The sequence below is a fragment of the Harpia harpyja genome, chromosome 9 (genome assembly GCF_026419915.1).
Source record: "Harpia harpyja isolate bHarHar1 chromosome 9, bHarHar1 primary haplotype, whole genome shotgun sequence".
Lineage (NCBI taxonomy): Eukaryota > Metazoa > Chordata > Aves > Accipitriformes > Accipitridae > Harpia > Harpia harpyja.
This window is the reverse complement of record NC_068948.1, coordinates 22,258,555-22,285,051: the sequence shown is the minus strand read 5'-3', so window position 1 is coordinate 22,285,051 and position 26,497 is coordinate 22,258,555. Positions and strand designations below refer to the sequence as shown.

At 52.2% G+C, this 26,497-nt stretch overlaps 1 protein-coding gene and 1 non-coding gene across 2 annotated transcripts in view; both read left to right on the top strand.

Annotated features, from left to right (window-relative positions):
• The window catches only part of VAC14 (VAC14 component of PIKFYVE complex), a 65,716-nt gene that overhangs the window by 3,146 nt on the left and 36,073 nt on the right, over positions 1-26,497 (top strand). Inside the window, exons 2-12 of the mRNA XM_052796518.1 lie at positions 503-653; positions 3,632-3,799; positions 4,477-4,539; positions 5,567-5,674; positions 6,466-6,575; positions 7,583-7,689; positions 8,738-8,872; positions 9,157-9,309; positions 11,327-11,387; positions 18,444-18,588; positions 18,894-18,959. Of these exons, the coding sequence (XP_052652478.1) occupies positions 503-653; positions 3,632-3,799; positions 4,477-4,539; positions 5,567-5,674; positions 6,466-6,575; positions 7,583-7,689; positions 8,738-8,872; positions 9,157-9,309; positions 11,327-11,387; positions 18,444-18,588; positions 18,894-18,959 (1,267 nt within the window). The remainder of the gene's footprint in view (positions 1-502; positions 654-3,631; positions 3,800-4,476; positions 4,540-5,566; positions 5,675-6,465; positions 6,576-7,582; positions 7,690-8,737; positions 8,873-9,156; positions 9,310-11,326; positions 11,388-18,443; positions 18,589-18,893; positions 18,960-26,497) is intronic.
• Positions 10,360-10,430, top strand: TRNAG-GCC (transfer RNA glycine (anticodon GCC)). The gene has a single exon. It is a non-coding gene; the product is annotated as a tRNA-Gly (tRNA).

The window sequence follows — 26,497 nt, the reverse complement described above, 5'->3', positions numbered from 1 at the left end:
GCTGAAGCGATGTGTGGTGGCTGGAAAGGTCCAAAATCTTAGTGCTGGGCATGGGCGTGGTGGACAACAATTCCCTGCTGAGCCACCAGCGCTTCTGGTGCCTGCTGAGCAGTTCTCTGCTGCCGTCTTGTGCTGTGTTGGGGATAAATGACCCCCATAACCCTCCCTGTTGGAGAGGGTGTTTGAAGACCTGGTGGTCTCACACAGCTTGAGGTGGGTCTTGAGAGTCCATCCTGCGCTGGGAGTTCATGAATGGTGTAGAAGGTTGTAGGCTGGGAGCAGTAGGAGGGCAGCGAGCCACTGTGGATGTGAGAGGGGAGGAGGAGAGAGCTCTGGTCTCACTTGTGGGTTCCTTCAGTGTTCCCTGTTTAGGTACTGCTTTCTCTGGCATTTGTTGTGGCTAAACGTCCCTGTTTCTGACAGCCGCAGGGAGCCAAGCCCCCGAGCATTTGTATCAGGCTGAACCTAAAGCCCCCTGGGTACTTTCCTCTTCTCTCCCCAGGCTGGTGCGAGAGTTTGTGGCTCAGAACAACACGTCTCAAATCAAACACGTGATCCAGATCCTGTCACAGGAGTTTGCACTGTCCCAGCACCCCCACAGCCGGAAAGGGGGACTCATTGGCCTGGCCGCTTGCTCCATCGCCCTGGGCAAGGTAGGTGCAGGTGGGTTTTTTTGGTTTCTGTGGGTTATGGCGGGAGAACAACAGTTCCTCCTGGGTCAGCGTGATGGGAAGACTCAGGCTGGTGGCCCTGCAGCTCCCTGGCTCCCTCCCTGCATTGCAGCATATGGCTGGGTTGTATTTGAGGTTCCTCAATATGCCCAGCCACATCCTTTGGACACAGGAGCACTTAGTGGCCTGGATCGCATCTTGGTAGCTCCCTAGGTGTGGTTTAACTGCATCTGTCCATTCTCTGTCTCTAGCAGCTGGACTAGACTCAGCAGGTTGGGTACTAATTTGTGTTAACAGAGCTGAGAAGAGTTGCAGCCCTTCCTTCTCTCCCCCCTAGCTCAACTGGTTCCAGCAGTGCGGGCAGGGCCTTTGGGAAGCAGGGCCAAGGTTTGGGCCAAAGGGTGGCAGAGTCATAGTCAAAGTAAGCAAGCGGTGTAAAGTGCCAAGCTGCATTAGCCTGAGCTAGTAGCTTTCTGTTGGGCTCAGCAGAAGTTTTACTTGCTGAATGTGTGGATTGCTCGGTCCTGTTCTGGAGGTGTTATATCGATGCCCCTTGTGTGGGAAGTTGCCTGATTTCTGTCCCAGTTAATGTCTTTCTCTATAACTTTTCTCTCATTAACAAGAACAAGCTCAGTAAGTTGCCTCCAGGGCTATGCCAGAGCATCCAGATCCCCATGGAGGGGAGCACAGACTCTGCAGGCTCATGGCTCCATTGGGCTTTTGAGTCAAACCATGCGGCTGGTTTTTTGAAAGCACCTGCAAGGGAAGGAGTCATTCTGGTCCATAGTAAGGTGTATGTCAAAGAAAGCAGAGGGCTAGGGAAGAGCAGGCTGTTGGAAGAGCTACGAGGTAGATTTTAATTAATTTATTCCCCTTGTAATGAGAGTCATGATCGGTCTGAGCAGATGCTTTGAAGCCTTACGGCTTTTACGTTAACCACCTTTACACTGGTGGCCGGTAGCTTCTGAGCAGTGCTCCTGTCTTCATCCTCTTGTTAAAATGCAGAATCTCTTTGTGAAACCCTCCTTCCTGGGATGAGCAATGCTCTGCTCTGCCCTCAGCCCAGGCACGTAACCCATCTTCTCTTCCTGCACAGTGCAGGGGCAGGCACTCCGTGCAGCTGGCTTTGGGGGATGGAGTTGGTTTTGGTGGCCTTGAGAGGCACTGATAAAACTTGGAAGTGAGCTCTTTAATCTGCTAGTCTGCACATTGTTGATTTTCTTACCATCTCCTTTGCTAGACACTCAGGAAATGCCAGCCTGTTTCCCCAAAGTAGGGGGTTTTTAACTTCAAAACAAGCTAACATTCTGCTTCCACCTCTGGGTTTGTCTGAAACTCCTGCTGTGCTGGTGAATCCTTGTCCTGGTTTCAGCTGGGATAGAGTTAACTGTCTTCCTAGTAGCTGGTACTGTGCTATGTTTTGAGTTCAGTATGCGAAGAATGTTGATAACACTGATGTTTTCAGTTGTTGCTCAGTAGTGTTTAGACTAAAGTCAAGGATTTTTCAGCTTCTCATGCCCAGCCAGCGAGAAAGCTGGAGGGGCACAAGAAGTTGGCACAGGACACAGCCAGGGCACCTGACCCAAACTGGCCAATGGGGTATTCCATACCATGTGACGTCCCATCTAGTATAGGAACGGGGAAGTGGGGGCAGGGAATCGCTGCTCAGGGACTAGCTGGGTGTCGGTCGGCAGGTGGTGAGCAATTGCACTGCGCATCATTTGTACATTCTAATCCTTTTATTATTGCTGTTGTCATTTTATTAGTGTTATCATTATCATTATTAGTTTCTTCTTTTCTGTTCTATTAAACCGTTCTTATCTCAACCCACGGGTTTTGCTTCTTTTCCCGATTTTCTCCCCCATCCCACTGGGTGGGGGGGAGTGAGTGAGCGGCTGCGTGGTGTTTAGTTGCTGGCTGGGGTTAAACCACGACAATCCTTCAAGCAGAAGACTTTTGGGCTGGGGAGCAACCTCATTAATGACTATATTTTGCTTCTGAGCAGTCAGGGTTAGCCTAGTGTGGCCCTTCCGCAGTGCAGGAGGACAAACTTAAGCATGTAATATGAATCTTGCCTGGGAATCAGTGCCATAGTCACTTCATTCAACAGATGTGTCCACCGTAACTCCGCAAGCTGTTGTATCTCCTTATCTATAAGCAGCTGCACAGGCTGAAGCTGCTCCTCTTCTGGTAGCTGGGACCACGGTTGAGTTGGTGTTTCTGGAGACAACAGGGCAGGAAGGTGCTTTGGGGCTGCCGGTTGTCTTTCTTTTTGTGAAGAGCGTATCACCAGCTCCTCTGTGCTCCCCAACTCTTGACATTACAAAGAGTAGCCCAACAGACCAAGGGTTTCTTTGCTTAGCTGAAGGTGCAGGTGGGCTTGATCTGTTGCTGTCTGGGATGTTCCCCCTGGTCCTGGAAACATCGGTGGGCTTACGCCAAAACCAGCGAGCAGAGTGGGATAAATCCTGGCTGCCGGCTGACTGCTGCAAGGGTTGGTGACCACTGGCTTTGTTGGGGACCTGCGTCGTCTCCTGCCTGCGGGGCAGAGAGGCAGGGACAGATTTCTGTGTGGACCAGTCTCCAGCAGAGATGAAGGGCATGCTGGGGGAGGCAGCCCCTCTTGATTTGTAAGGTGCTGGGAGTGGGTGGTGAATAACTGCCCAAATGTCTTGTGCATCTGTGGGAATCAAAACCAGCCAAGTACAGCTGCAGTAATCACTTTAGTTGCTGGTATAGACTCCCCTGAAACAATTTCTCAGGTGACTGTCACTGTACCTGAATAATATAATTCAATAATTTCAATAATAAAATTCAAAATTCATTAATAAATCCTATCCAGCATAGGTGCACTAAGCCATTATGGGCCTGAATTTTTGCAGTATGTTCCAGGGCAGCGCCATCTCTTCCCTCTCCCTGTGGCATGGTCCTCAACTAACCAGTCTCCTCCTGTCCACCAGGACTCTGGACTCTACCTGAAGGAGCTGATTGAGCCGGTGCTGACGTGTTTCAATGATGCCGATAGTCGGCTGCGGTACTACGCTTGCGAAGCCCTCTATAACATTGTCAAGGTGGCCAGGGGCTCCATTCTCCCACACTTCAACGTGCTCTTTGATGGCCTCAGCAAGGTAAGAAGCTTTCTCTCAACCCCCATGTATTTTTCTTTCCCACACTGGAGAAGTAGTATTCGTTCTCTAGTCCTTTTCTTCTCTGGGTCAAACAAACCAAGTTGTTCAAGGTTTTCTTTCCAGGTAAACTGGTTTGCTTTGACCCAGGCAGGTCTGAAGGACTGAATGAGCAGTTTCTGCAGCAACACACTAGCCACTGATGTTGTGGGTGCTGGAGTTCACTGCAAGATACCTTGTTTTCTGTCCTCATTTCCAGGATATATTTTCCTGCTCCTTGTTGAGCGGTATTAGGAAATAAGGTTGACAGGACTGCTGCAGGCGAGGTGGCTCTGCAGCTCTATGGCTTTGTGGGTTCTGTAGTGTCAAAAACACATCTACATATGCCTGTCTTTGCAGCTTTTCACTGGAAACTTGTATTTCTCTGCCATTTAAGAGCATGGCTGCTGGCCTATGAAAACCCATGTAGCTGGGGGAGGTGATGGGTGCTTGATATCTCCCTTAGGAGGTCTCTCAGGAGAATTTGTTGGAGCCTAATGAGGAGTTGGAGATAAAGAGACTTCTCTGTGTTCGTCCCTATAAACACCAAAGGAGAGCAACAGTCCTGAGAGCCCCACTGCAGAGTGGGGAGCAGACCTGGGACCCACTGCTGCAATGGCTCTTGTTTCTGTCATTCACAGCTGGCTGCTGATCCTGACCCAAATGTCAAAAGTGGCTCTGAGCTCCTCGATCGGCTTCTCAAGGTATTTCTTCTCTCCTGACAATCCTTGATGCAGGCTGCAGGCGTGTCCTGGCTGGGGACATGTCAGTCCCTGAGGCTGCAGCTGCTAAAACTGTCCCAGCTCAGTACTATGACTACTGTCAAAACATTTCTTTCTCTCACCGACTGTAGCCTTTTAGATTCAGGGTCTGGTGGCAATCTAAGGCAGCTGGGTTGTGAGGGGCTGGTAGGTTATCGCAGTGCCACGTGTGCGTTCAGCTGTTGGGAGCCGGGTGTCTGGGGAAGCAATGTTTTAGTCCAAGTAGGGTTGCAGCCCTGTCCCAGGCAGCAGAAGGGCTGTTCCTCTGCTTTTCCTCCCTTCCCTAAGTGAGTAGCGATGTGAGTGGAGCTGCTCTGCTACTGCTTTGGGGTGGGCGGTTTGGTTCCCTTTCCTGTTCTGCCTGCCAACGGGCTTTTACTCTCACAGACCTCCCAGTTCCTTTTCTGCTATTCAGAGATGAGTGGCTCCCTGCCAGGTCTTGCCCTCACTCCTCTTCGTTATCACAGCAGTTAATGCGGTCTCTGCATCACCTGCTGCAAACCTTCCTGCTGGGAGGTCTGCTCCACTGCACTGGTGCGAGAGACTTAGCCATGCAGCAAAATCCACCAAGCGAGTAGGAAGAGCTTTAAAGGAAAGCCAGGGGACTCTCCCACCCCTGATACACGTGGTTACATCAAAGGTGCTTGCTCATGTGTGCAACATACCACTGATGCATGAATCGGAGAAGCTCCCGTCCTCCTCCTGTTCAGCTGGGCTGGCACACGGCAGGCAGGAGCCTCCCTCTCTGGGTTCTGCTCAGCATTAGTCCCTGCCCGAGGGGGATTACTAGCTCATTGCCTGAATAAACCACGTGATTCCTTCTCCCCAGGTCTCCTGACCCACAGACGCATGCATCAACTGCTTGTCATCTTTTTCCTGTCATGTGCCTTAAAAAAGGCTGGATGGGGGTGGCTGCAGGGGTGCAGGGTGGTGGCCATCCCTCCTAACACCCTCTGCTTGGGCTCTGCAGGACATCGTGACAGAGAGCAACCAGTTTGACTTGGTAGGCTTCATCCCACTGCTGCGCGAGAGGATTTACTCCAACAACCAGTATGCCCGGCAGTTCATCATATCCTGGGTAGGTGTGCGCAGCGCCGCATGTGCCTGTCAGTCCAAACTCCAAAATACTGTGACCCGTCAGCATCCTGTCTCTGGGCAAACAGCAGATATCCATGGCGATGCGTGAACTCAGGCACCTGAATTTACTTGGGCAGGTTTTTTAAGCTGGCAGAGTTTTTCACCTGCTTGGTTAAAATGCCAGCTCCCTCTCACCTTGCTGTTGCAGTCACGGGGACATCATACTGCACTTCTGCCAACCTGGTTCGGGACATTGCACATGAAGTTAGAAAATACCATCAAAGCGTTGCTTGTATAAATAGATATGCTGTGGTCTAGAGGTTATAGTCTCCTAAAGGACAGTGCCAGACTGCTTTCCATCACCCAGCGGTGATGGAGGGATGTTGTTCTCCAGGAGGCAAGGGATGTCTTCTTGCTTTCACCTTTCTGTGTGAGACAGGAGCTCTCAGTACCTGGCTGGGGTCTGGGGAGAGATGCGCACCGCTGCACTCTCTTTCAGCCATACTTTTTGCTGTCCCAGGTCTGTCTGCATGCATCTTGGCAGTCATTCCTGATCCCTGCTCTATTTTACAGGGCGGTGATTGGAAATGTAGCAATGCTGCAGGCTGATTGCTTGCTTCCTGTGCTAGCCCAGCTTCCTTCTGAGATGGGCAACTCTGTGCTGTTCTCTTGTCCTTCCCCCCCATCCCACACAGTGCAACTCTGAATTCCTCAGTACTGCACCAGATTTGTGCTGGTGATGTTAGCTTCTCTAAAACTCATCTTTTCTTTCTTATTCTTCCCCTGAGCTAGATCCTGGTCTTAGAGTCTGTGCCTGACATCAACCTCTTGGATTATCTGCCAGAAATCCTGGACGGGCTCTTCCAGATCCTGGGAGACAACAGCAAGGAGATACGGAAAATGTGAGTGTGGAGGCTGGCCGGGCATGAGGGCTCTGTCTTGCTCGCCGTCTGTCCATCACCCTCTTTGTTTGCAACTCTTCTGTATAACTGCAGCAAAACCCTGCATGCATGGTGGGAGACAGCAATCTAGCTGTCTTGGTGGGTGGATCAAAGTGTCCTTGGCAAGGGCTTCTCTTACCTAGCTTGATGTGGCTGGAGTGGCTGTGGGGGACACCGTGGTCTGTGCTGGGGGACAAACTGTTTTGATTTGGTTGAGCTGTTGCCTTCTCAGCCCTTGCACCCAATATCAGAGCTGCAGAGGCTCATGTGTGCTTCTAGGATGGGCTATGAGCTCTGTGAACAAGCTTTGCAGCATGCGAGCCTCTCTCAGCAAGGTAGAGCACCAACCCAGCATCTCCTGGGTGGAGAAGAGAAGCAAGCATTGCGAGCTTGCTCCTGAGATCTATTGCTGGTCTCAAGACAAGGGCATTTTGAAGCACAGCAGTGGCTGGGTGTTCTCAGGGAGGTCAGAGGATCTTGGCTTCTTGTGCTGGGAGAGAATAACTGGACCTGTTTTGTAGGGCACAAGTCAGCGGTGAGACTGACCTGGGTCTATCCTGCTGCCAAGCCCTCCTGGGTCCTCCCTGCTTCTTTGTTTCCCAGTGTCCATGTGTTGAGGAACAAGCACTGAAAACTTTGGTTATCATCTGCCCCCCTGCTCCCCTCTGTGCTCCCCACCCCGGGCACACCTCGATCTCAACAGAGCCTTTGTGACTATTAGGGGAGTTGTCAGAAGGCGCAGGGGGCTCCAGGCAGTCATCATTGCCTCCATCTTCGCAGCTGTGTGCTGTCTCTGCCTTAGGGCAGGGCGAGCTTCTCAGCCTAGTCCTTCCTGGCCCTGCCCCTGTGCAGAGGCACACCTGCTGAGCCACCAGCATCCTTTTTATGTATGCATGTAGGAGGCTGGTCTCCATAACTTCTCGGTCTGGGGCAACTGAGTGCTAACTAGCTGCTCTGCCTCTCTGCAGGTGTGAGGTGGCTCTTGGGGAGTTCCTCAAGGAGATCAAGAAGAATCCCTCCAGCGTCAAGTTTGCAGAAATGGCCAATATCCTGGTGATTCACTGCCAGGCAGCTGGTGAGTGCGCAGGACCAAGCGGTAGCATCTGCCTCCAGGTTTGCAGTACCGACCATAGTTTCAAGCCAGGAGCTTTCCAGTGGGCTGTTCACCAGCTCGCCCACTTGCCTTTTCTTTGTCATTGTGCATGCAAATGCTGCTGAAAGGGAGGAACAGGCAGCTTGCTCGTGGTTGGCACTACTGCTCATCCCCCAGCCTCAAATTCAGGTCTGGCATCCTCCGAAGCAGAGGTGCCTGGAAGTAAAATATCTGGCTGTGGATGGCACCTTTGGATATCCGGCACATCTAGAAGGATCTCTTTAGGGGCTTGTCTTAACCTCTGGTGGCACTAGGTGCATAGGCAGGACAGTTAAACGTGATGTGCCTGGTGCTTTGTGTTAGTGCTGCACTGTAGCTCCTGCAGGTCTGCTGTGTAGGCAGTGGCAGAGGGTTACAGCTGCAGTTGGATCTGTTTCCTGAGAAGGATCTTGTCCCTGAGCTGTGCTCATTGAGCTTAAACTGCTCTTTAAACGCTGCTGAAGGGAGTGGGTTTCTTGCGAGATAGAAGAATAGAAATAGAACGAGACTGCTTGCTCTTGATTAAACTGATGCCCAATGAATTTACGTTGTTTAACCCTAAAATCTGGCCTTGCTTCGGCTGACTGCCCCAGCAGTGCTCCCTTTTTCAGAATTTGGGGAGGTTAACAAAACCCCGACTCTAGGAGCAATGCTTGACCCAGACACACAACTGCTATAGGTGTGACAGAGGAAATATCCTTGTATGTTGGGAAGCTTGACAGAATACTTGTAAATGGGGAAACCTGGATTATGGATTGAAATGGGTTAACTCTGAAACCTAATGATTGTATTTAATCTCAGCCTCACTGCAGATTCAGGTCTTACCTATCTCTTCTGGGACTAAACTGTCCCAGACTAGGGTCTCTCTGGACTAGTGACTCTGGATGGAGCAGAGGCAGCTCTCTGCTTGCAGGTGGTCCTTGGTCTGTGGAGTTTGCTCAGCTGCCAGTGTTGTCCTTTCCCTCACCTTTGCTTGTCCCATGTCTTCCAGATGACCTGATCCAGCTGACAGCCATGTGTTGGATGAGGGAGTTCATCCAGCTGGCTGGCCGGGTGATGCTGCCTTATTCCTCAGGGATCCTGACCGCTGTCCTGCCATGTCTCTCCTATGATGATCGCAAGAAGAGTATCCTTGTAACTTGGAGCTGCTCCAATTCCTGCTGCAGCAACCCACAGGGAATCACCTGTTTCCTGCCCCTGGGGCGCAGGGCCAGCTGCACAGCTGGAGTGGGCCAGGAGAAGTCCTCCTGTCAAGTGCTAAAACCCACACCAGCACTTTGGATGTGAGGGGGGTTGCAGTAGCTGGGCTGGGGCAGCCCTGGTGGGGCTGCAGTGGCTTCTGCGTGGCTGGCCAGATGTGGCACCTAGCCACGTGTGGGACTGCGTGTTCCTTACACTGCCTCCACTCAGACATCAAGGAGGTGGCGAACGTGTGCAACCAGAGCCTGATGAAGCTGGTCATCCCAGAGGATGATGAAATGGATGAGGCCAAGCAGTCGATGACCCTACCTGCAGAGCCCACCTCAGAGGAGTCCCTCTCCAAGCCAGAGGCAGCATCCAGCGGTGAGTCCCTGTTGGTCTGAGCCACTAGAGGTGGCTCAGGGGAAGGTCAAGGGAAGGTCCTCAAGAGAAGTTCTTGAGTTGGTTTGGTGTCCTGGGGCAGCTCAGGGCATATGGGACCTCTGTGCTTTCTCTGAGCCTTCAAGTCCTGTTCCACAGATGATCCTCTGCTGAGACACACACATTTGGTGCTGTCTGCGTAGCAGGGTCATTGATCTGGCCTGGAGCCCAAGTGGTGCTGCAGTGCTGCGTTCCCTGGTGAGCATCCCCATCCCCTCACTGTGCTTCACTTTGACTTAGTGATTAAGCTGACCTGAAAAAGATTGTTTATAGTTAAACATTTAGTGTCTCGCTACATAACATGGGAAGAGAATAGCCCACCTGTCCTGCAGTGGCTGGTTTGGGAGGAGCTGCCATCACCCAAAGGAGAGCTCAGAGAGCTGTATTAGTCCTGGAAGAGCATCAACACATGCGTGGACGATGTCTGTGTTGGGGAAGGGTAACGAACAGAAAGTAAAACAGTTTTGGGTCCTTTCTAAATTCATGGTGCTCTAGAGACCATCATGTGGGTGTTGTCCCAGTCCTAAAATTTCTGGAACAGAAAAGGCAGAAGTTTGCAAGCAGGACGGGAGACGTGGAAGAGTGTTCAAGTGAGAAGAAACTAAATGGAGAAGGTCCTGGTAGACTGATGCCTGAAAACAGCAGCAGCTTCAGCTTTCCAGCATCCCTTTGATGCTGTTGTCCTGGGATAACTGAATGCTACTTCTGGCACATTTTTGTTGTCCAGGTGTGTGAAATACGTGTAACATTTGAATTGTGCGGGTAATCTGTTGTATTCTTCTGGGACTGTACGTTCAGCCCAGTGCTCTTCTGTAACATGCCCGCAAGCAGCTTTTGGAAAATCCTGCCGTGAGAGGGAGCAGGAAGGTGGGAATTAAAAGGCTGAAGGGTTTTCTTGTACAACAGCAGCCGGGTAGAAGGCAAGGAGGCAGGGAGCTGTGTGCAGGGCCGGTAGGAGCAGGCAGCCGGGGCATGCAGATAGTGAAGAGGGTGGCATTGGTGGTTCAGTGGTAGAATTCTCGCCTGCCACGCGGGAGGCCCGGGTTCGATTCCCGGCCAATGCAGCTGGTTTTTTGGATGGGATGGAGTGGAAAAATTTTGTGCCATAGAACAGCAGCAAAAAGTTTTCTTTTTTGTTCTTTATTTGTCCCAAGAATACCTCCTTTTATTAAAATCTATTGGAGAAGAGTTTTAAAACATCAACAGAAAGTTTAATTGCTTTAATCTCTACCCCTTTGGGGTAGGATTGCACCTTGAAGCAGGCAGGATCAGATCAACCTGTGATGCTTTTGCATCACAAACTCTCAGTTCTGTTCCCTGGTTGTGCTGATGTGGCGGTGCTGCTGCGTGTGTGAGTAGAGGCAGTTGGCACAAGGGGGCATGAGGATTCAAGTTCATCCCATCATGCTTTGTTGCCGTGCTTGTAAGACCCAGTTTTAGCAGGGAGCTTAGGCTGGAAAGCTGTTTGGGTAGCTTGGTTTCCACATGGAGTCACGCTGCAGGAGACCTGGCCAGGTGGAGATGTCCTGGGTTGGATTCAGCCTTTCCTATGCTTGTGTGGTATCTCTAGGCATTGAAATCTGGACGATGGAAGGCAGCTCTGCAGTTCTGAGCTCCTTCTTTGAGAATGGTTGAAACCATCAGAAGGTTGTATCTGGGTCACTATTACAGATAAGGAGACCCAGTTTGGGGCAGAGGTCTGAAGCTGTGCAGCCTGCATTTTGCTGGATAAGTGCCGTCCTTTACCAGCTCCATCCAGTACCTCTGGCAGTGGAGAAGAGCTTGACAAGGAGTGTAAAATGCTCACTGCAGGCAGAAGGGATCCTCAGGGTCCCCAGACCCTCAGACAATGGCTGGTAATGTCTTTGCAGAAGGTCATGCAGCTCTCCAGCCTCCCAGTCCTGCTGCCCACCTTCCCTGCCATTCCACTAACTGTGTCTCCTTTTTATTGGCCCCCCAGGCTCTTTGGATGCATCCGGTGACTCCAACTTCAGCAACAGCAGTGTCTTCACAGTAACCAGGTAGGGTCTGTTTGTTGCTTCAGAGTGGCTTGAGAACAAGGGAAGGCCTCGAGGGGTACAGATGACAACTGACAGATGCTGACAAAGCTGCGGGGAAGGGTGGTCAGGGCTGGAAAACAGTTTGGGGTCTCCTGGGCCACAGTGGGGTGGATGACTGGGGATGCTCTAGGAGTTGACTGCTTTTCTGTGATACATTTGCACCAAAATGTCTTGACTTTATGGTAAACTGAGACGTTTGTCCCCCACCCAGGAGACCTTGCAAAGCCCCCCAGGGAGGTCTGGTGAGTTAGCAAGTGTCTGTGCACTTGGGATTGTGTACCTCGCCTGTCTTCAAGCCCCCATGGTTGGGCACTCCAGCTAAAAGATAGGGTGAAGGTGGGGAGAAGGTGGATGGTTGTCTTGGTTATGGCTCTTCTAGCTTGGCCAAAATAGGAGGTATTTGGTTCCCTCCTGCCTTTGCAGGGGAACAGTGGTAGAGGAACAGTGGTGTGCTGGTCTGCCAGAGGTGCAGACACCTCATGAGAAGGTGGTATGTGAGCCGTCTGGGGCTGGCAGAAGAGCTTGGAGAGCGCTGACCCTGCTTCTGGGCACCGCAGTCCTCCGTGCTGCAGTCTTGGCAGCCCACCACGGCACGGTGCTGTGGGGCAGCACCTGGGGCCACACCGTCCAGCTCCAGCTGCTGGAGAGGCAAGGGGTCTCGGCAGCATCTGCTGCCAGCCTGTCCTCCTGCCACCCTTGGGTGGCATTAGTCAGCCCCAGGCCTGCAAAGAGCAGCTCCATGCCCAGCGTGATCTCTCTCAGTATCTCATGTAAATCATCTCTCCTGTAAATATCTTCCCATCCAGCTGTCGGTGAATCTGGGGACAAATCCATCTGCTCTTATAACACATCTTTCCTTTCCTCCTGCTGCCTGTAGTTCCTTTCGTCAGAGGTCATGATTTCCAACTTTTATTGTGCTGATGCAGATATTTATTTGTTGTTGTGATCCCCAAAATAGGATGCGTTACCCTAGCTGCATCCTACCAGCAAGACTGACGGGTGATGCCCATCGTAACGTATCCCAGAGCAATGCAAGCATCAGCTTTTCAGGTTGATGGTCTGTACCCTCCGTTCCTTTTTTGCACTCCTGCAAAGCCCAGCAACTCCCTCATCTTAACGATACCCTTCATTTTTTCCTCTCTTGAAAGTACGGATCATTTCATTTCCACCTAGATTTTGGTTTTTGACTTAAATGGTTTTCTCTGGCTTTCCTGTGATTGCTGTGTCCTGGCCCTGCTCAGCCCTTGAAGTTTAGCAGGTGCAGAAGTGGGTGTGCGTAAGGGCTGAAATTGGGAAGGGGAAGGAAAAGGAGAGGTGCTAAGCCCAGGAGGACAAGTGATAACTGTGTCTCTGTCCTGAAGAGCTTGCACCTGGGGGAGAGAGGGAGTGAATATCAAAGAGGGACAGAAGCAGGGAGAGCTGCAGTGACTTGGTCACAGTGTCACTGAGAGCCAGAACGGCTGCCCAAGCTGAAGCAGTCTGCCAGCTCCCCAAGCACCGGGGAAAACCTTCTGGGACAGCAGGCGAGACCCTTCGTGTCTCTAAGAGACCTGGTTTTGCAGCGGGACTTGTGCTTGAGCCCTCCTAAGCCCTTCTAAACAGGACACTCCAGGTTTTGTCCTAGGGTTTACCTGCCCCAAAGCCTATTTCCCCATCCTGTGTGACCGCTCTGCTGGCCCAGCGTTGGGACCTGAAACATTTTTGCTGTGGCACCTGTTTTGGGGGACTGGCACGGGGTTGGGGGCTGTACATGGGTGGCAGGAGCCCTGGACATCTGCCTCGTGCTCCATCTATTGCTTAGGCTGTCTGGCTTCGCCCTGGAGCCGGGGGAAGGTCAGAGCTGGCACCCTCTGGCTCAGAGTAGCCAGTTGCAGCTGTAACTCACACCAGGGAGCAGGCAGCTGCCTGCATGTTGAATGCCCACTGGGTGTCAAGACAGGACCGCAGAAAACCATTGCATTGCTTTGAAAAGCTGGAAAGCCTGCAAACGGAGGAAGTTGCAGCTGCCTTTTAAGATGAAGTCACTCTTTGCTTGTGTTTTTGTTCGTTCCCCTCCCTGCTTCCCCCAGTCTCCCCTGGCGAGCAAGTGATGGAGCATGGCCCGGCGCCAGGCATCCAGCTCTCACGCCCCCTTCTCCTGCCCTCCCTGTACAGCCGTCTGCAGAGGGATAGCGCTGCAGCAGCGGCGAAAGGAGGACCTCAGTCAGCAGGGGCGGAGGAGCTCACGGCCCGGTGTCTGCAGAGGGACATCTTCCATGAAGATGCCATCCAAGAAGATGGCGAGGTCTGAATGCTCGCTAGATGGATGCTGGGCACGTTCCTATGGCCACAAACTGACACATGCACCCTCCCTGCTCCTAAAACGTGCTGTTGGCAATCCAAAATACTTCCAGGGTAATTGCCAGCTTCCTGGTTGCATTCACTAGGAAATGGGGACCGTGTCTGTGCTGGGAAACTGGCTCCTGGGAGAGCTTGGCTGCACAGGGCTGGAGTGGGGCTCCCCATGCAGGTGGGGGTCCCTGCTTCCAGCTTCTGCAAAAACCGTCATTGGAAGCAGACCAGAAGCGTGTTTCAGAGGCTCCGGAGCCTTCCCGTGGCCTAGCTGACCCCGCCGATGCTGCGATTGCTGGTGTGAGCCTGGATCAGGAAAGGGAGGTGGAAGCATGGCTGCTGGAGCAGAGCCCAGGCTTCCTTCCATCAATCCGAGCTGCTGCATGAGAAGATGCAGGCATCTATCCTGTGTCGCTGGACCAAAACAGCTGGAAAGTGCCTTTTAGGCTCTTGTAACTGCATCAGTGTTTCAGTACAAGACCTGGACAGTGTGATACCACTTCCCAACCCTCCTGCTGGGTGTGGATGGTCGGGAACGGCTGGCAAGCGGTCAGCAGGGCTGCCTGGGTTAGATGCATGGCAGCTGGACAAGGGTGATGGGACCACGATCCCTCGCCAAACTAGATAAGGGACATGGGGGCTCCAGAAGAGCCTTTGTGGTCCTTCTGATGCAAGGAAGGCTTCTTGTTTTGGGTGGTGTTCAGCAGCACATGGACACGTGAAGCTGCTTGTTGCTCTGCAGAAAGGGCAAACGGCTGCCACGTGGCTAAACTGCCCAAGCCTGCATTTAAATTGGACTTTTAAACGTGGTAGTTAGGGCTAGTACAAAGCTAAAATGGCTGCTGCTTGTCTCGTGCTGGAAGTCACCATAGCCCTGTGCCCAGAGCCTGGCACGCCTTGTGGGTGTAGCCGGTGAGCTGTGGAGCTCATCGGTTTGATGAACACTTGGGTAGAGGGCCCTGCTGCACCCAGGGGATGGCTGGCCGAAGACAAGCATGATGGCTTGCTTTGAGCTTATGCACTAAGCCTGCCCTGGAGTCCTGTTCTCCAGCAGCTTGTCTGGTGGAGTCTGCCTTGCTGCAGTTTTCTGGTCCAGGGTGTCTTCTTGGGGAGGCTCCTCCTGGCCCTCCTCTCCAGTCTGGAGCAAGGAGATGGGTTCCCTTCCCTGCTCCCACCACGCCATTGGATGGATGGGCTGGAGGGGGACCTCGGGCACACTGCCCCAGCCCTTGTCGTGGTGATCTACAGCTTGTTGGACTGGATGCCTCTGCCTAGACCTTAGCCTCATTGCTTCCCTGGGAGATCAGCTTGCGCTTGTGCTGTGGGCACTTCCAGTACTTGGAAACCACAGTAAGCAGAAGGAAGCCAAGAGCGCCGAAAAGAGAGTGATGGAGGACAAGAAAGCGACAGCTTGTGGGACCGATAGCAGAGAGGAGCTATTTACCTCCTGGCTGCTGGCTCGAGCCTATTGAGCAGCACAGCTGCCAGGCCGTATGGGAGCTGCCCTTGTGACTTGGACCACAATGAAAGAACCTGGATATTTCCACCCTTGGCAAGGCCACTTAAAGGCTAGAGCCCGGCCTAGACCTTAACCTTGTCTGAAAATGGGGTCAGGAAAGCAGCTGGGCTGGGCAGGAGGCCAGGAGGGAGATGACAGCTCACGCATTGGCAGAGAAAAGGCGACCGCTGAGGAGAGAGATGGCAGAAGCCCTTGAAGAAAGCGGAGAAATGAGAAAATTAGTTGATAAGAGACATGGAAACATGTGAAAAACATCACTGTGGGTTGAACGCAGTGAGAAAATGAGCTTTGTTCCTGTGCTGGAGGATGCTTTCTGAGACTGGGGGATGTGCTGGGGGATGTCTCCTGCCCCACCGCTCAGCTTGAGCAAAAGCTACCAGTATCCAGAGGTGAGAGCCTGGTACAGCTCCCATTGTTGCTCGATTTGCCCTAAAAACATGTTCTCGCTGTCACAGGCGAGCCACAGAGGCGATGCCAGGGCCACATTCATCCTCTGGAGGAGAATCTGGGGTAGTGGGTTAGATGGAAGCGATTGCATCTGACATCTGCCCTGCTGCAGATGCTGGCGCTGGGAGCCAGCGTGGCAGGCCCAGAGGATCGCATTAATGCAATGCCATTACTGCTGCTCTTGCTCTGCAGTGCCTGGGGATTAAGGAGAGCCGGGGCGAGCTGCGAGCCTGCATTGGAGCTGCAGCCACGGCAGCGCTCACCGTGCTTGGCTGCTGCCTTCCCCCCTGGAAAGGTGGTAGCCCACGGTAATCTGGTGCCGCTCCATCTTGGAGGCAGAGGAGCATGGTTGGTGGGGGACTTTTAGCCCAATTTCACATGTTCATCGGACCTCTTGCCTTTCAGAATGGTGCCCTGGTTTTGTGCCGAGTAAAGGAGCTGCTCTCCACCAGCAACCTCCCTAAAATGTTTCTCGGCAGATGCGGGGAGAGGTTAACTGGCGAAGAGCTTTGCCCAGCCACCATGCCTTTTAGCAGGAGCTGAGCCTGGCAGAGCTGCAGGGCATTGGTACATGGCATGGCTGGGGTCTGGCTGACTCGAGGTGAGCGCGGCACTGCCAGCCACCTCCTGGGTCAGCTCAGGTGGATTTTGGCTTGAGCCACTCAGCCTCTGCCCAGGTATTGCATCACTGGGGAAGGGGTTTTCACAAGCAATTTTGGCTCAAGCTGGGCTGGAAATGGCTTGTTGCTGTGCTGGCAGAAGTCCAGCATCCTCCTCTAAGGGTGCTGTGGCAAACCATGCTGCCTTGCGTCCTCCCCACCTGCCTCGCAGCAGCACAGAGCTCGTGGATGTGACGGCATTGAGGCCACCTCCAAACTGGCTGGCTTCACGCGCCACTTCTCTACGTGCCACCCTTTCAGCTGCTTCCCTCTGAAAACACACAATACCCTGAGGTTTTTTCCCCATCCTGTGCAGGCAATGTGTATTTTGGGATGGAGATGTAATTGGGTTGAGGATTCGTGCTCCTCTTCCATTGGGAGCCCTGTGCCAGGTGGGTAGCAGGCTGCGCTGCTGCAAGAAAACCAGGTTTTGCAGGAAAACCAAATACAGGGCTCATTCAGGCTGGCTTAAATGGCCTGGGACACTGCTCCCTTAGACATCTCTCCCAAACTCCCCGTTCTCCGGGTCCTTTCTTCCCCTCAGTTCTGCACATCTGAGCATTTGGCCCTCGGCTGTTGTTTGCAACATCAAAGCAAAACTTATTCCAACTCAAAATGCAATTTGCAGACCCCAGAATCTGTTACGTGAGGCAGCTCAAGCAGTCAGATATTTGCAGGGCTGTGAGGGGCTGCAGACTCCTCGTCTCGCCCTTACGACGTGTATCCTGGGGAAAATCAAATCCTATTAAGCCGCAGCTCTACTTGCAAATTATACCATGAGAAATCTGCCCCTTAGGATTTCTTATCAAAGAAGAGGCAGAGCAGCTCTGCGCACGCTAGAAAAATCGGCAAGAGTCTGGTCCAGCCTTGAATAATTCAGTAGCTTGAGTAGGACAGGAGTGACTTAGCTCTTCAATGCAGATACCTCTTGGAGGTCTGCTCCAACCATCTCAGGTCCAACCATCTCTCCTTAACCTAGTCTCCTGCGACAGGTACTTCCCACGTCCTTGCTGTTGAGGTGGGAAACCATCAGGTAGACTTCAGGATCACAAACAGGACAAAAAAATGCCATTACATGATCTCTTCTGCATTGGGGTCTCCTGTCCCAATGCAGGTCCCAACTATTTGGGGAAAAACCAGGGAGCAAGAGCTAAGGCTCTGCAGGCTGTCGGTGTTCTAAAAGAGACGGTGTCCTGGTGAACTAAGGGATTTGTTTGCTTTCATCCTGCTTGATGACCAAGAGTTATCCTCATCTTTTGGGACAGCTTTTGGGAAACAAGATGATGTTCTCAAGGCAGTCTTGTAGCAGAGAGCTGCATCCCAAAAACGCTGCCAGCTAGGACACCATCTGCAGTCCTCAGCACGAGTCTGCTGGGATTAGCGGAAACTGGATGTCCTCACCTGGTTGGGTGGCCCCAGCTAGTGGAGTTTGAGGACACATGGGTTGATGTTCTCTGCAGATGTTTGAGCTGGTCAAACTTGAGTTGGATTCTGAGTGCATTTTATGGATCTCTAGTCTTTGAATCTCAAACCTGGTGACTGCAATACGGACCAGTTTCTCAACACAGCGAAGGTACTGGATTCATCTAGCGTGGGGTCTTGTCACGCGTAGGTACCAGCTGTTTTGGGAAAGTGGTAAACCTTGAAGCCTGGAAGATTTCTGTTGCTTCCAAAACAAGTTTTTGGTGCGTTGCTGTGTCTCTCATTGTGCTTCCCCATCTTGAAATGCCAGTCAGAATGTGCCTATGCCACATGGGCAAACCTGGCCATGCCCAGCCATCACCCCACAGGCTTGCAAGCCTGGAGCTTGCTTCCTGGCTGTCATAACTCTTGAAGACATGAGCACAGTTGTTGGGTTTGCCATGAGCAGATCTGGATGCACAGAGTAAGAAATGTAGGTGACCAGGCTGAGTGGGGCAGGAGCAGGCCAAGGGGACAGTTGATGTTTCTTAGGGTTTTAGCTGAGATGTTTGATGCAGCCTCTGGTGTGTTGTAGACCTGCCCACCGTGCGAGGAGTTGGACATTACAGCACTGAACCAGCCTCTCTCCTTTCCGTGCAGCTCTGAGAGGATCCAGGTGACCCTGAACCTGGATGGAATAGTTCAGGTGCTGGACTGCCACCTTCATGACATGTCCATTGGGATGATGACCAGAATTGCAGTCCTGAAATGGCTCTACCACTTGTACATCAAGACTCCTCGTAAGGTAGGTTGGGGACTTGGCATGCAAGCCTGCTGCTTCCTCCGTGGGACAGAGCTTGTCTGCTCCCAGCCTGCTCCTTGCCTTTGAATTGGCTATAATTATCTCGGCAGCATTGCAACCGCCTGTCCACCTGCCTTTTCTGAGAAGGCTTTGGCTGCTGGATACCCAGTAGCTTAAGGAAGAAGAGCTCACCAGTTCAGATGGAAAATGCTGGTGAAGCTTTCAGCAGCCTCCCCCAGGGCGAGGGGTCCTGTAGCAGGGGGTGAGCAGGCCTGTAGGACTGATGCTGTCCGTCTTTCTGTTTCTAGATGTTTCGACACACTGACAGCCTCTTCCCCATCTTGCTGCGGACCCTCTCAGATGAGTCGGATGAGGTAAGTGCTGCAGCTGTAGAAGTCCTCCTGAAAGCTTATTGTCTCCGCATCTAGCTGGGCTTTGGATTTTGAGGGTTGAACCGAGGGATTTTGTGAGGCTTGGCCAGTGTTGGCACTGGGAAGTTTAACCCTGTTGGCTAAACTGAAGAAGACCCAATGCAGAGCCTGCAGGTAACTGCCTGGCTGAAAGCCCAGCCAGTTCCAGGCTGGAGTGTTTGGGACCCTCTGTCTGTATAAACCTTCCTCTCTATCTCTGAGAGCTGGTTCCTTAAAGCCTACTTCTAAAAATCCTTTTCATCTATCTGGGAAGACAGCTGGGGCTTCAGGTCCCAAAGCTGGTGTCTTCCCCATGGGGCTGGGTTGTGGTCAGGTCCTTGGTGAATGGGAACTTGGGCACCTTGTGATGGCTCTGTAGAGATGCGAGGGGGATCGTGTCCAGCCAGCACTGCAAAATCCGAGTCACTAGGTGGTTAAGCAGCACCCACTGCTAGCAGGGCAGTGTCAGCATTGCTTGGTGGGGCTGCTGTAGATGCCCAGTGGCATCAGGTTGGCTGGGAACTGCTCGGGTTGGAAGTGAGCAAAGAAAGTCAGGCAGCAATGAGTGAGCCAGTTTGCTCTGCCTTCGCTCTCCTGCCTGCGCCTTGCTCTCCCAGTGCAGTGCTCTTCATCTCCCAGGCTGCTCTTTTCCTGAGGTGCTGCACCATTTTCCCATTTCCTTGTTTTTCTTCCTCACCCTTCTTCTCTGGTTCCAGTCATCTCAATTTTGGCGTCTTTGTTGTCTTCTTCCCCTCTCCGTTGCACCCTTGGAGTATTTCTAGTGCTTGGGTGGGAGGCTGGCAGCTTCGGCACACAGCTGGCCCAGGCACTGGTAACAGTTCTGCCATCAGCTGGATACCTCTTGCCCAGAGTGGCAAATGATCCCAGCTGGTTTCTCAGCCCAGACCTTCCTCATGAAATAAAAATCAGGCACTATCTGCTTTGCCTTACATGCTCAGGGCATCAAACCCCAACCCCACAATAAATCCCATGTGCAAGGGGTTGTTAAGAGAGGAGGGAAGGGAATGAGGAAGCAAGGGAATGACTTGCAAAGGCAAGCGACTGCCTGGCCATTTTCCATACCATGCTGCTTATGATGCAAACCTTTCCAAAAGAGTCCCCAAGCACACATCTGCCTTTGCAACGCTCTAGAAAGCCTGCATCTTGCAGATAGTCTCTCCAGCTTGGCAGGGGATTGCAGTGAGTCATGTTGCAATTACACTGCTTATTAATATTTGAAAAAAGCAGTGAAGAAAGGACCCTGGTGATGCATTTCCTCCATGTGACATAACTGGGAATGGCTCAAAAGTAATTTTAAGCTGATTTATTTAATCCTGTCTTCTATTTATTTAAATGTTTGGAGGGGGTTTTTTTTAAGGAAATCCATAGACAAGTCAATCCATTAAACACCACTGCTCAGCTGGCTCCCAACCAGATTTGCTGCTTTCTGCAGAGGAAATAGAAATGACCGAAATAGTAGGGGGTTTTTGAGCTGGGCATTGTTGGGAACAATGAGGACAGATTGAGCTAGCTAACCTGCAGTGTCAGTGCCTATTAGAAAAGGGGACGCAGGGTGCTCTCTTAGCCATTACTCCCTGCTCAGTACAGTATTTGTATGCACAATCGCGTTGTCCTGGAGTAGATTGGGATCCCCAGAAGCTCTTGGCTAACGGGCTGGGGATCACCGGGTTAGCGTGGGGTCCTACGTGAGCTAACCCATCAGCTCTGGTGGAATCATCTCCCTCCCCTTTCCAGGTAGGGGCTCCGCACATTGTGTGATGTAGCAGAAGGTGTATACACATCTTCAGGGGGTTTTTTGCTGTCTTCATCCTGCAATGCTGCCCTCCCCAAGGGAACCTGACTGGGCAGCAGTGCCGGTACCATCTTTCCTCCCAGCAAGGTTGAACATCCTTTTGCAGTGCCTGCGGATCCCCTGGCTTCCGTGCACGGTTTGGAGGCTAGCTGTTGCTCTCCTGATGCACCCTGAAGCTATCCTGGGGCAGTTGTTTCTCGCTAGCTCATCATCAAAGGAGAATCTGGCTTTGGAGGTTCAGTGCTAGTCAGGGCTTTGCATCAGACTGAAAGACCATGCTCAGACACCTTATTTTTAAGGTCTGGTCTTGCTGAGCTGCTCCAAGTCTCTCTGTGCACTTGCCATGAATAATCAAGCCTAAGGCAAGGAGACACTTGAGCTGGGTGGAGCCGGATCCATGCCCTTTAAGTTGTCATGCCTGTTTTTATCGTTCAAGTAGCACAAGGTGTTGCACCACCTCCACCATGCTGAACAGGGGCCAGTATCTCATGATGCATCTGTGGCATCCTGAGTCATCCCTGCCTTCTCTACTATTCCCCTTCCTACCCAGTTCTCCTGGGCCAGTAAAGAAATGGTCAAGAGACCTAGTTAAAATTCACAAGGGCAGTGCAGAGAAGTCGGAGCGAAGCTGAAGCAAGCAGTTCTCTTTGATATGTAGACAAGTCGGGATACAGGATTCCTGGCTGTCAGATGTTGTACTGCTGCACTGCGTCACCTCGTGCTGGTTCCTGTGCTTCCCCAGCAAGGAGATGCTCCATCCTGCATTTGAGACCTGGTTTTGAAGGCAATCTCTAAAAGCTGTGGTTAAAATTTGATGTGCTTAAAAACTTCCTTACAGCTCCAAGACTAACAGGATCCTGCTGGGAGTCATTTTTTCTGCACAAGCTGCTCCTTTTGTCAGTGTGAGTCTCGCAGTGCTGACACCCAGTTGAAGAATTGATGTTAGAAAAGGTGAAAAGTCAAAGCCCAAATGCTCTTTGGGAGCAGCGGGTTGGATCTTTCCACTCACATGTTAAAAGCACTGCTGCTAGTAGGCACTGCTGAAAAGAAGACCTGTTCTTCAGGTCTTCATCTCCCTCTGCAAGCTCCTGGTGCAAAGGCAGCTTCTGAGGTAGCTGTTCAGTTCCCTAGGTCCTTCCTAGCTGGACCCAGGTGCTGAGTTCAGGTGAACGCAACAGGCAGTGAGGGCATCTCTGAGAAAACCGTGAAGCAGTGATGCTGGTGGTTTTCTTTCTTTGCTTTGTTTTCCTTTCTCAGGCCCCAAAATTGAGTTACTTCTTCACACCTGAACGTGTTCCTGTTTGCTTATCTGCTCCTCTCAATCTTGCTGGGGGTTGTGCTGGGACTTTTGTCTGACTCATGGAGGAATGACGCATGAAGTGGAGCTGGTGTCTGATGTGAAGCAGGATAGACTCCGGCTTCTTCTCAACTCTGCTAATGTGAAAACCTACCTGCGTTTATGCAGTGGCCAGGCAAGGCTTTGAATACAGCAAGAAGATTCAAATGATTTCTTAGCTTGCTGTTTGCAGCTGTATCTCCTAGAGCATCCTTAGAAGTGTCCTGCTGGCATGGGACAAGAGTTGGTACTCTTCCCTAGAGAGGGTTAGCTAAGCCTGGGCTACCACTGGCTGTGGAGGTAGTGATACTCCTGAACATCTGCATGACCTTCAAGCCAACCTCTTCACGACAACCTGAAACATTCTGCCCCTCTCTTGGGTTTCCAGTATTAAACAAGGGGAGGAGGAACCCCAGGTATGGTGGTATACTGGTATTCGTCTCTCTCCTTTGCTGTTAACTCCTACACCCCTCCTGTGTATCCTACTGCAACACTGCAGGGTTTCGAAGCCCAGGTCTCTGCCCTGCTCTCTGAGCTGTGCTGCTGCACTAAATCCTGGCAAACTTCTCCCATCACGCCCGATTCCCAGTACAATGAAGCTGAACAAAAGCTTGTGCCAAAGCGAATAGCTGTCTTAGCATGGTTTGGTTTGGAGCTTTGCTCTGTTGATTTTAGAGCCATTGTGTTCCAGCTCCCAGCCTTTAATTCGCCTCAGCCGAAATATTGTGACTCCATACAAAGCAGAGGGTGTAAACTAAAGACTGCAAAGAGAAGAACTCTAATGTACGTGTGCCTGGCTTTTGTTTTAATTTTTCTGGTGGTAAAGCTTCTCTGGAGAGAGACTCAAAGCTACAAGGTGCCAAAGCAGGGAGGCTACCCGTTTTCAAGAGGGAAGTTACACTGAGGGTAAGCTTAGGACTGAAATAGTGGGGTATAGAGAGAGGTATATAATTTCAGTTGGATGCTGGAAAATGCGGTCAGCCCAGCTTGCAATATGTGGAAGCAGCCCGTAAGCAGAAGTCTTAAAGCAGCGTGGGGTGATGCTTTCTTCAAGGACTCGAGGTACTGCAAGGGCACTGGGTTGAAAGATAATCTGTGCACTGCATCGTGTAGGAATAGGAAGTTTCTTGGGGGGAGTGAATTCCACCGGGAGCTTCTTAGCTCAGCACCAGTTCCAGACCATAATTGCATGGCTTGCGTATACATATGCACATACAGTTTGTACACATACCGAACAACTAGTGGTAAACTGGCAGTCCAGGCTCAAGATGCTGCTTGTAGCATTCCTGGGTGAAATCACAGAGCAGACTAAAACCACAGAAAACCCCTCTGCCACGGAGGACAGGCAATCCCTGTCCTGGGGAGCTGGCTTAGAGTGCGTCCAGGGTGGGATGAAGGTGTAGGATGCAGGATTTGGTGAGCTTGGCTTTGGGTCCCTGGCTCCCTGTGGTGCAGAGGAAGGTGCTGAATGGGAGACAGGGTAGCAAATAAAAGCCTATCATAAGCTCTGGGACTCAGGGTGCTGAATTTGAAGGGGTTGCAGGCATCCAGCCACCCGCAGCATGGCCTGCAGGGATTCTCCAGGGCAGCTCCAGCTTCCTCCAGCCCCGTCCCGCTGGCTGGACCTGTCCTGCCTCCTTCCCTGCCCTCTAATGCATGAAGAAATACCTCTTTGGCATCCTGCCCTGAGACTGGCATCAGGTGGTGTGTTAAGCTCCCTGTATGCTAATTAAACACATTTAAAGAGGTGCTGTGACAGTGCTTGTGCTCCTGCCGCTTCGGGTGTTGCAGACCTGGCCCTCACATACCCGCAGCAGGGAAAAATGGGGGATTTGCAAAAGCAGGAGTGAGGATAGGGAGTTTTCAGGTTGCAGCCTGGTTTGGGGTGGTTGTGGCCATATTACCAAGTGACTCCCCCACACACTGCCTGCTGTATTCACTGATGCTGTGAGCATGTGTTAGCACAACCTGGCAGGATTTGCCCTGGGGAGGAAAGGAAAAGCCCCCAGCCCTGCTGCCTTCCCTCTGCTCCCCATACCCTCCTGGTCGCAGGCTGAAATCTGGTGGCTGTAAAGGGAAAAAAAAGGTCTTGGCAAGATCAGAGGATAAAAGTTGTTGTGCCCGGGACCTGAAAAGAAGTCCAGTTAAATTGGTGTGGGAAGATTAATGGTGGTTTTTCTTTTCTTTTTCTGTCTTTAAAGCCGATGGAGGCGGGGGGGATGGACACAAGTTTGCTTTTCACACCATGTGTGTCTGGGGCTTGGCCAGCCTCGCTGCTGGCCACTCTTGGCTCTGGGACTGCCTGCCTGCCTGTGCTTGCCTCCCCTACCCTGGCTATGGCTAAAAGGTTTGGAGGGGGAAAAAAAAAAAAATAAAAATTAAGCCCTCTGGGGAAGAACTCAGTGCACGTGGCGGCAGCGAGAGGCTGCATTGGAGTGGTGGAGCAGGAGGAAGCACCCAGCAGCATCTTCAGCTTTCCTGGTCCCCACCAGGTCGCTCCTCCACCCCACTGTCTTGCCAGTCCTGGTGGTGCCGTGGGGTTTTCCACAGCCTCCCTGGTCTTGGTCCCCTTTGAAGAAGTGCTTTGCAGCCCTTAAACTTCTTGTTTTCCATCTTGGTAGCATCTTGCTTCAGTTGAACTCCTGTCTTCTCCTTGGCAAGAATAACCTTGTCCATGGTGTTGTGTGCTGCATTTGATTGCCCAGGGAATACCCACCCTCTGGGACATCCAAGGCTGCCCGTGAGCACCTCCCTGCTGCATGCAGGCATTTTCATCTTTTCACTTCTGTTTTTTTTCTAAAAAACTTTTCCATAAATACCAGCAAGGACAGCATCTTCAGGAGCTCAGTCCCTATCCTTGCCATCATTTGTGCTCCAGGAGCTGTTCCTGCAGCCTGCCCTGGTGTCCTGGTAGTCAGCATGTGCTGCAGGGTGCTAAGTCTTGCTTCCCAGGGGTCTGCAGCAGATTTGGGATCACCTCCCCCCCACCAAGAGCATCAAGGCGATGCTTTGCACATAGGGGGTGCACCCCATCCGGCACACACTATTCAGGGGCTGCTTTTCCCCTGCACCGCCGCCGGCAGAGCTGGTCTCAGCTCCGTTCAACCAGAACAAGCGGCAAATTAACCTGACCTAGATCTGGAGAAGCCGGAGAGACCAACAGTTTTGTGTGCCCTCAAAATCCGTGCTCTGGAGGCAATACAGGGAGAAATCTTGCCTATTCCTAGGGAGGAGAAGTAGCTTATTTATAACTGTCTGATAACCTGCTCCTCGTCCCCTGGCTGTGCAAAGAGCTCTTCATCCCCATGCTGGGACCGGCTCACAATGTCGGCCAGGTCTCCCCATCCATCATGATGCTGCGTTCCCTGCTCCTTCCAATTCACACTAACCAGCCCCATGCTTGCCTGGAGCAGGGACACACCACCCTACATCTCATCACCACTGGGAAACCTTCATGGAAATCCCTTCTGGGTCAGGAAAACATCCTCGGTGGCTGCTCCTCTGGGCTAGCCATCAGGATCGTGCCCTCGCCCAGCAGCTGGGAATGGCTTCGGCCCTTGTGCTCCCAGCGCTGTCGGGTCCGACGGCCGCTGGGCTCCTGACGGATGGGACCAGCTCGCTCCTGGCGCAGCCAGCCCGTTGCCATGGCAATGGTAGGATATTGCTTTCTTACAGCCTCCTCACTCACACAAAGCCAGCCGCCAGCTCCAGCTTTGCTTAGCGCAGGGATGTGCAGTGCATACCAAGTGCTCCTGGCTTTCCTCTGTCCCCGGCTGGGAACGCACTCCAGAGTGTTCAGGCAAAAAACAGCAGGAGCCGGAGCTCCCTGCCTCTTTCCCATGGCTGGAAAACCCCGGGTCTTCGCAGCCGCCTGCTCCTCCTCTTCCTCCAGGTGTTTGTGCACCCATCCCTCCTGGTTCTTATTTCCTCCATGTTTTTCAATTGTAAAATCCAGTCCATGCTGGTTTTTTCCGCCTCCTGCCTGTGACCTATGCAGCTGGCTTGGGGGGACACTCCTTAACCTCTCCAGAGCTCGAGATGTCCAGTCATGCCCTCGGTGGTGCTGGTCACTGCTGGCCAGGCAGCCTGGCCAGAGCATCCTGAGCCCAAGCAGCATCTTGGAGATGGGGCTCAGCACACGGCTCTGAGAGGCTGGATTAAGGATCTGACCTCATGGGATAAGACATGGCTCTAAATGCTTTGGGAGGCAGCAGGGGTGATTTTTGCCCAGCCCAGGGTCTTGGTCCTGTTTCCTGGTGCAGTGGGAGCTGCTGGTGAAACCTACGCTGGCTGATAGCCCATGTGCTGGGCTGGGTGGGAGGGCTTGGGAAGGGGATCAGGGCAGCAGCAAAT